An 8,298-nucleotide genomic window follows, 5' to 3' on the forward strand; every position below is an offset into this window, starting at 1 on the left:
CACTGACATTTTATATTAATAGTATATTAATATTAAATTATATAAAATTAATGCATAATCATACTTGTCTTATGAGAACAATATAAAAAATGTATGTTACATGATTTACCCAAGGCATTATTATTACCGCGTTTTCCCTTTTCAGAATATTAGAATTGGGTCTTTTTCTTTCAATTGTCATGTACCTTTCATGTTTGTGCAATTACAAAACTCTATGTATGAATTTGAACATGAGTATTTGCAAAATGATGATAGTAAATAGTAATTTTGTACTGAACAACAATGTGAATTGTTTTTCCTTGTCCGAAATTATTATTTTTGAGTGAAATGGATGGTATTGATAAGAATTAACTATGAAATATCTAGTTAATTTAATTAAGAATTTTTTTATGGACTANNTTGCTTTGAAATAATGCAGTATCAACAAAACTATTGAACGATACCAACGCTGCTCTTTTACTCCTCAAGATGAACATGTTGAATGTGAAACTCAGGTACACTGTATTTTTTCACTACTTCTTTCATCTAAAAAGTGTAGCAATTTTTAAACAATGCAAGAAGATTGCTATCTTTGACAATAAACATTAATGAAGTTTAAATTCTAAGCCATTCAACTAACAATGGGATGCATATATATCATATATAGATACTAATTAGATCTTAGTAATTTTGATTGAATAATTTTTTAATACATATGTGTTGCAATAATCAGAGCTGGTACCAGGAGGTATCAAAGCTAAAGGCAAAGTATGAGTCTCTACAAAGGACTCAGAGGTATTATTCACTTAATTCCCTTTTAATAATAATGATAATTACAATAAACACTTAAAGTTAATTACCTTTCAATAATAAATTAATAATATGGATATGTATGTTATAATATTAAATGATTGCTTACACGAAGATATTTTTATATTCAAAAATTGTTAAATTGATTTCATATAGTAGTAATAATTGAATTTATTAGCAAAAATCATAATATATAAATTATATTACAAAATTTAGTTGGCAATGTAAAACACAGGCACTTGCTTGGGGAAGATCTTGGACCATTGAGCATAAAGGAGCTGCAGAATCTTGAGAAACAGCTTGAAGGTGCTTTAGCACAGGCCAGGCAGAGGAAGGTGAGTGCAAACATTATCTTTGATTTGCTTCTTTCTTTTTGTTCTTTAATTCCTTTCCTTTATTTTTTTTTTTATATAATTATTTGGTTACTTTTCTTTGGTTGTATATATATAACATGCTTGCTAATAAAGGATCTAAAATTAAATCAATGGGCTAATTAGGGTACAATCTATTTTAAGTTTTTAACTTGATTCAACAAAGTTTTGACTGTTAAATTAAACATCATATAAGGTTGAAAATGTGGAAGTAAGGGAAAGACATAAAAGTAAAGAGGAGGGGGAAAATGCTTAATTACTTGGTAATGAAACTGTATTATGCAAAAAAATTAAACTGCTTTTTTTTTTTTTAATTTCTTCTCACAGCACTAAATTGATCAAGCACAAGCAATAAATTGTTAGAAAAATAACTGAGAAATTTCTAGAGTCATGTCTTGTATAATTAGTCACTTTAAAGTCATATATATATTGACTTATTATTGATAATAATAGTCCCCATCTGTAATAATATAATATCTTAAGTGTATATGCATTGCTATATATAGATGCTATTCTCTATAATTTTTATCTCATCCTTCCACATCAGTAATATCAGAACAGCATACTAATGAAGAAACTAATAACTCTTTCAGGGTTCTTAAATATAATAATTATAATAAGGGTTCTTTTAACATATCAATAATTTTCAATCATGGTATGCTATTCATAATAATAAATCCCAATTTGAAATAGAGAAAGTTGAAAATTTTTTATAATATTACTTCTTTCAAAAATTTAAATTAATAAAAAAAGTCATATAAATAATTATATTTTTAATATATATTTTTAAATATATTTTTAGTTTGCTTAAATTTTTATATAGGTTGCTAAATTTTTTTATTCAATAGAAATTAAATTCTAAATTTTTCAATCATACAAATTCTGATATCATATTGTGATATTACTTCTTCTAGAAATTTGAGCGGTTAGTATGACAAATGAATGTTTACACATTATTCTATCAACAAACAATTTGTATTATGTGACAAAGAACTGGTTCGTTTCAATTTGTTTGGTAAAGATTACATATGAAAAAGAAATTTAAAACAGTTGCAATGGATGAGATTGACTATGCTTGTGGACTTTTACTTTAATTGCAGACACAAATTATGATTGAACAAATGGAAGAGCTACGTAGGAGGGTAAGACATACATGATACTCATCATCAATTAATATTTTTTATCTTATAATTCTATATATTACTAATCTGCAGACCATTATGAACGCTTGACTTGCATTGTGTTCAAACATTTTAATTTTGTAACCTCAAAAAAAGTTAAAAATTTCTTAATTTTTGTATTTTTCATTGATCTTGCAGGAGCGCCATCTTGGAGATATGAACAAGCAACTTAGGCTCAAGGTTTTGAAATATAACACCAAACATTTCAGCATAGGATTATTATTATTGCAACAATTCTAGCCATGGAGGATACATGCCTCTTGTCATATTTGTTTAATTAGTTTAATTAATCAACACATTTTTAAATTAATTTATGTTCTTGAAAAATTAAACTTGAATTTTCAGCTTGAGGCAGAAGGGTTCAATCTAAAAGCTATGGAAAGCTTGTGGAGTTCAACTTCAGCTGCTGCAAACAGCAACTTTACCTTTCAGCCTTCTCAAACCAATAACCCTATGGATTGCCAACCTGAGCCTTTCTTGCAAATAGGGTAAATTAAATTTCCAATTTAATTTTAGTCATCTGTTCATAGAAATAATTAATTAATCACCTGATTAAGGTATTAACACTCAAGTACTAATGGTTTTTTCTTGGACTGAAACTTGGGTCAAGTGTCATACTACTGGTGTCAATTATTTTATAAAAGCAATTTAAAAATCATAGACTATATATATATATATATATATATATATATAGTAGGGATTTCTATCAATAGTAACTGACATGTTTACATTCTATGGGAAAAAGAGAAGTCACGCCCCTTGATCTTAGTGCAATAACCAAATTAAAAGTTTATCTATTTAGCTTTATCTAATGTTGCTTTCTTAGTTTCTTTCTTCTATCAATAGTCATTGACATGTTTAATTTTTTTTATTTTAACTATTCACAGTATTTTGTGTTGTAGTTTTAGCTTTTGATTTACACACAGATAACATGTGTCTTTTGAGTTTTCCAGTTCTATTTTCAGTTATAGTTTCGGAATATTATTTGAAATTATAATAACATTCTTGATATATTTAATTACTGTTTTTTATTTTAAGAGTCAAGCCTATTCTTATTATAAAAAAAAATTAATTTTAATCCATTGACAATATAAAAAATTTTACACATTTGTATAATTTTATCTGTTTTTTATGATTATTCACGCATTCAATAAAAATAGTAGTTATTTTTTATAATATAGCGTTACGCAATTGAAGGCACGTCCAAAATTAATTTACATTGACAATAAAAAAATACTATAAATAAGAGTATCAAGAACTGCCACTGATTTTTTTTCTTATTAGAACTTTTTTTCCCCTTCTCTCCAATAATAACTTTGAAATTAATATATATTCCGGGATGGAATTCTAAATTAACAAGTTGTTTTGAACGAACAGGTACCATCACTATGTTCAACCTGAAGCATCTAATAATGTTGCTAAGAACATGGGTTGTGAGACCAATAACTTCATGCATGGATGGGTGCTTTGATCATCATTATAATTACTATATAATATAATAGCGTATATGACTACTCACCTTGTTGTCTATATATGCTTTTATTTGAATTAGAAGATACTTGTGTTTTGAATGGTTTTTAATTAATTAGCATCATAAACTGTGTATCTTTGTTACTATCATCAATGTGTGGGAAGCTATTACAGACTTCTATAGCCTCTTCTGTGTAATTGGATACAAAGTATAGACTTTAAACAATGTTATATTGTTTGGACTAATATGCGCTACAATTTTTTTAATAGAATATAGGAATACTAGATGAATATATTTTAGTTTAATATGTTTCAAATAAATTATTGTTTTGATTTTGATTTCTTTTCATTCAATTTTTACAAATAAGTTTTTGGTTCCAACATCTCAGTAATTTGATATTAAGTTGTTACATGTTAAAGATTCAATAAATTTAGAAAATATTTGTATGACTAAAAGATAAATATTTTCTTTTTTTTGTTTTACATTTGAATTAACTAAATACATTTTTTAAAAATATTTATCAGAAAATGTTAGAGAGTCAATAATTTTAGTAAAAAAATTAAAGAGTTAATTAATATTGATTCAAATATAAGACAAATGTAAGAGAAATATTAGTTATTTGATTTTTTTGTAAATATTATGAAAATAGTAATAATAAAGAAAAGAGATAAAAAGGCTATTTATTTTATTGAAATTTTTTTAAGTATTTTATAAATATTTATTAAGTTTAGTAAAAAGGAAAGAACAGTGGAACTACAAGAATCCAGGAAGTTCTGACAGATGAAAACTTTAGCGTACTTGGTTGTCTTGTGGTTGCTCAACTTGATTTTGTGACAGAACTGGAATCCAATCCAGTAATAAGTATTCTCTGCTCTCACTTCAGATATATATCCCTATGCATGCTTATGCTTTTGGTGTTCCTCAAAACACCCCGGTTTTTTCCATTTACTATGCATGGAACCCCTTTTCATAATTCATTCCTCAATATTTAATGCCTTCTAACTGAAATTCTTAAATCTATCCTCCTATCTACATACCAATCAACATGTTACAATAAAGGAAGCGTTTCAAGTATTTAAGAAATATGCTAATAATTTTAGTAATATATAGTGAAATATATAATATTATTTTTATTTACTTTTATTATGATTTTCTTGGATATAAAGGCATTAAATAAAAGAAACTCTTATTGGTAATTTGGTGTGTTGTATGTATAGATGTACTTAAGCCTTCAATAAAATGAAAAAAATTTAAAAGAAAAAAAAGTTAGTTTAGGATAATATTTTCAGTTTGCACATTGTGGCTTGGCCTGATGCAAAAATCCACAGGGGGAAACCTTCTCATCCTAACAACTTGAACTAATTTTTTTTTTATCTAAAAGATAAAAAAAAATCTTATCATATTTATTAATTTCACGTGGCTTTTATATAATTATATTTTAGAACATGCCTAATCCTACTTTTGTTTTTATTTTATTAGAGAAAAAAATTTTGGAGTAATTTCAAAGTCACGGGTTCAAATAGTAAAAACAGTTACTAATGTAATTATCACATTAAACTGTATACATTATATACTTTGGAAGTCTTTGGATTTTTGTACAGTGGGCTGCCTATTATTTTTTGGCATGTTTTTTACCAAACAAATCTCACACTAATCAATAATGGTTTTTTATTGGGCTAGTTTTGGTCTTTTTAATTTTTTGGGTGAGATAAAGGGGCGGAAGCCCAAGAAAAAGAAAAACACAACACAAACTTACTCAGTTACATCTGCAAGTACCTGAGAAATCTCACACTAATTTTGATTAAGGTTGAACATGCAAGGAAGTCCACAATCATCAAGAAATGGGTCTGTTTTTAGTTTCAAAATCTTTAACTAAGACACCTTAAAGGGCTTAACCTATTCAAAGGTTTGAAGCTGTCTAAACAGACAAAACATTAATTGATTGATCGGACCACACATCTTGAATTCTATTTGCACATACATGTACCATATTTCATATTGTTGTTATTTTAATTAATTAACTTATGATCTCAAAGGTGGGAAATGTTGATTTGTTGTAAGAGAATGATTTTATGAGCTCTCCAAACTACCATATTTTGTATATTTTCTATTTTATTACTCTTGAATTTAGTATGATTCCTATTTGAAACAATAATAACAATAATAATAATAATAACTTTAAATTTTATTTGACTGTTAGTTCTATTAACACAGAATTTAAAATATTCAAATAACACTACTTGATATGAATGATATGATATTAGTTAAAATTGTTTGGTCTAGTGAAACAGGTCAAAGAATATAGGAACTGGAAGCAGGGTAGTAGATTAGAGTCTAAGTCATTAATCAATTCGGTTATATTCTATTATTTCTGTTATTCTAGTTATAACAGAATTCTATCCTTCTTCTAAGCTTTATACTGGTTGATATATATATACATCACAAATATCATACATCACTATACTTGAAATCTGAGTAAGAAAATAAGAGAAATTAATGTTGATGATTATCCTAACACTGCACTCATATAATAGTGAATTCAGGAATTTAATTTGAATAAGAGTCCCATTAGGCATTTGCCATTACAACTTGTCATATAATAATCAAACTCCAAACATATGTTTGAGGATTTATCATCAAACAAAGCACTCTAGTCATCACTAGTATTATCTTATCTCTATTAGAGCAGAATAAAGAAGCACATTTCTAATATACATTAATGATAAGGTTAATTTTGGGCTAATTACCCTTATTATTCTATACATACTTTTGCATAGAGATGGAATATATAGTTCCAACAATCATCACAGGGAAATTAATTTTAATTAATTTGTAGGAGACATGCGCCTTGTTCTTGTTTCAGGAAGTCCAATGAACAATTCAGTCTCCACATCTGAACTTGGACTACTACTTTCTGCATAGGGTTGAGCTTGATTCTCTCTCTGATCTTTATTATTTGTTTTATTTGTTGCTAGATTTTGAACCATATTATCACACTGTAACAAAAAAAATTCAGTCTAATATAATGGTTTATGAGTTGAATTTTAATGAATTTAAAAAATGTGAGTGTAATTTACCCTATATTATGTTTGTAACACAAGTATATATAAGTATCATCTCACAAATATCCACAAACTAATAATTATAAGTGAACTTTTTTAAGATTTAGATTTCAATTAGGGTAATGAAATGTTGAATAATCCAAATCAGCTATATGAGTGTGCAAAAAAAAATTCAGATCAAATAGCATTAGAATGTAACTTTATTACCTTGTCATAGAGCATGGCATTTTCATCCATTAGGGCTTTTTCCTGAATTTTTAAAAACAAATTATTAGTCAGAATATTTAATTTTCAATCTAATGTTTAGTGGGAATAATGCAATGATGCAATAAGCTTACCTTTTCTTTTAGTTGCTCAATTTGTTCCTTGTAAAGCTGAGTCTGGAGATTAGAAATTAATTAATGCTATTATACATTGCTTAATAAATATAATTTTGACATTTTTTAAAGAAAATTTATTCAGAAATAATGCTTGTTAATAATGACTGTGATACCTTTCTTGCTCTAACAATGCTTACACTCTTCTCCAATTGTTGTTCTATCTGTATCAGTTCTTCAATGCTGCATGACCCTAAACCTTCTCCCAAGAATTTCCTGAGAGAATCACAAATTCAATATGTATGTATGTAGATGTTAATTTATTAATAATGTGATTAGCTAAACTTTATTGAATTTCAGAAATTGAGTAAGATGAATATAATTATATAAATATATGGAGAATATTTATTCAAACAAGATCTTCAATAACCTTTTTGCGGCTTCGAGAGTGTCAATCTTTTTCATCAAGGTTGCTGCTTCTTGCTTCAAATTCTGCTATTATTATAATAGGGAATGCAATGTCATTCACCAAACTACAGAGTTAATATTCCAATAAAATTAATAAATATGTCTATCATAAGCAAATGCAATTAGCCAATTCCTACACATTGAAATTTAAAGATTTGCATGTCTTTATGTGGAAGGATGAGGTTCTAGCTAGATTCACTATAGAAAAATTTAAAGGTCACAAAATATGGTGCTACTTGTATGAAAGGATGAATCTAATTAATAAGTATACATTAAAGGTCACAAAATTTGCAGTTGTTAGTTGTTGCTTCAATTCAGGTAAGAGGTGTGTGCATGTTTATTGTATTTGTAATTAAGGCCTACTAGGGTTAACCGGTTAAGCTATAAACTGCCCAAAACGCCCTTCCCTATTCCCTTTTTAATGGTAATGGGTCATCACTCATCAGCACCATATCTTAGCCAGATCTAGTTGAGGTTGGAGTCAAATTGAGTCATAATATTTGGTAAAAGTTTAAAAGGTCATTTTAGTATGTCCATATTATCATAGTTATACTGGTGATTATGGTGTTTTAAAAGATATTGTTAAAATTAAAATATTTTTTTATTATTTAACAATATTTTTTAAAAAATATTACTAAA

The 8,298-nt window shown here is 27.0% G+C and overlaps 2 protein-coding genes across 5 annotated transcripts in view; one reads left to right on the forward strand and one right to left on the reverse strand.

Annotated features, from left to right (window-relative positions):
- Positions 1-4,057, forward strand: part of LOC107627880 (MADS-box transcription factor 6) — a 4,570-nt gene extending 513 nt beyond the window's left edge. The window contains exons 2-8 of the mRNA XM_021116387.1: positions 419-494; positions 713-774; positions 1,025-1,124; positions 2,261-2,302; positions 2,480-2,521; positions 2,687-2,829; positions 3,719-4,057. Of these exons, the coding sequence (XP_020972046.1) occupies positions 419-494; positions 713-774; positions 1,025-1,124; positions 2,261-2,302; positions 2,480-2,521; positions 2,687-2,829; positions 3,719-3,812 (559 nt within the window). The 3' untranslated portion in view covers positions 3,813-4,057. The remainder of the gene's footprint in view (positions 1-418; positions 495-712; positions 775-1,024; positions 1,125-2,260; positions 2,303-2,479; positions 2,522-2,686; positions 2,830-3,718) is intronic.
- LOC107626026 (MADS-box protein SOC1) overlaps positions 6,341-8,298 on the reverse strand; it is a 9,238-nt gene continuing 7,280 nt past the window's right edge. For 2 of the 4 annotated variants that reach the window (XM_016328793.2, XM_016328792.2), the window contains exons 5-9: positions 7,622-7,686; positions 7,368-7,467; positions 7,213-7,254; positions 7,082-7,123; positions 6,341-6,808 (exon numbers count right to left, since the gene is read on the reverse strand). In XM_016328793.2, the coding sequence (XP_016184279.1) occupies positions 6,638-6,808; positions 7,082-7,123; positions 7,213-7,254; positions 7,368-7,467; positions 7,622-7,686 (420 nt within the window). In that variant the 3' untranslated portion in view covers positions 6,341-6,637. The remainder of the gene's footprint in view (positions 6,809-7,081; positions 7,124-7,212; positions 7,255-7,367; positions 7,468-7,621; positions 7,687-8,298) is intronic. The other 2 variants (XM_016328795.2, XM_016328794.2) reach the window with 1 other exon arrangement.

Source organism: Arachis ipaensis, chromosome B02 (genome assembly GCF_000816755.2).
Source record: "Arachis ipaensis cultivar K30076 chromosome B02, Araip1.1, whole genome shotgun sequence".
NCBI classification, from domain to species: Eukaryota; Viridiplantae; Streptophyta; class Magnoliopsida; order Fabales; family Fabaceae; genus Arachis; species Arachis ipaensis.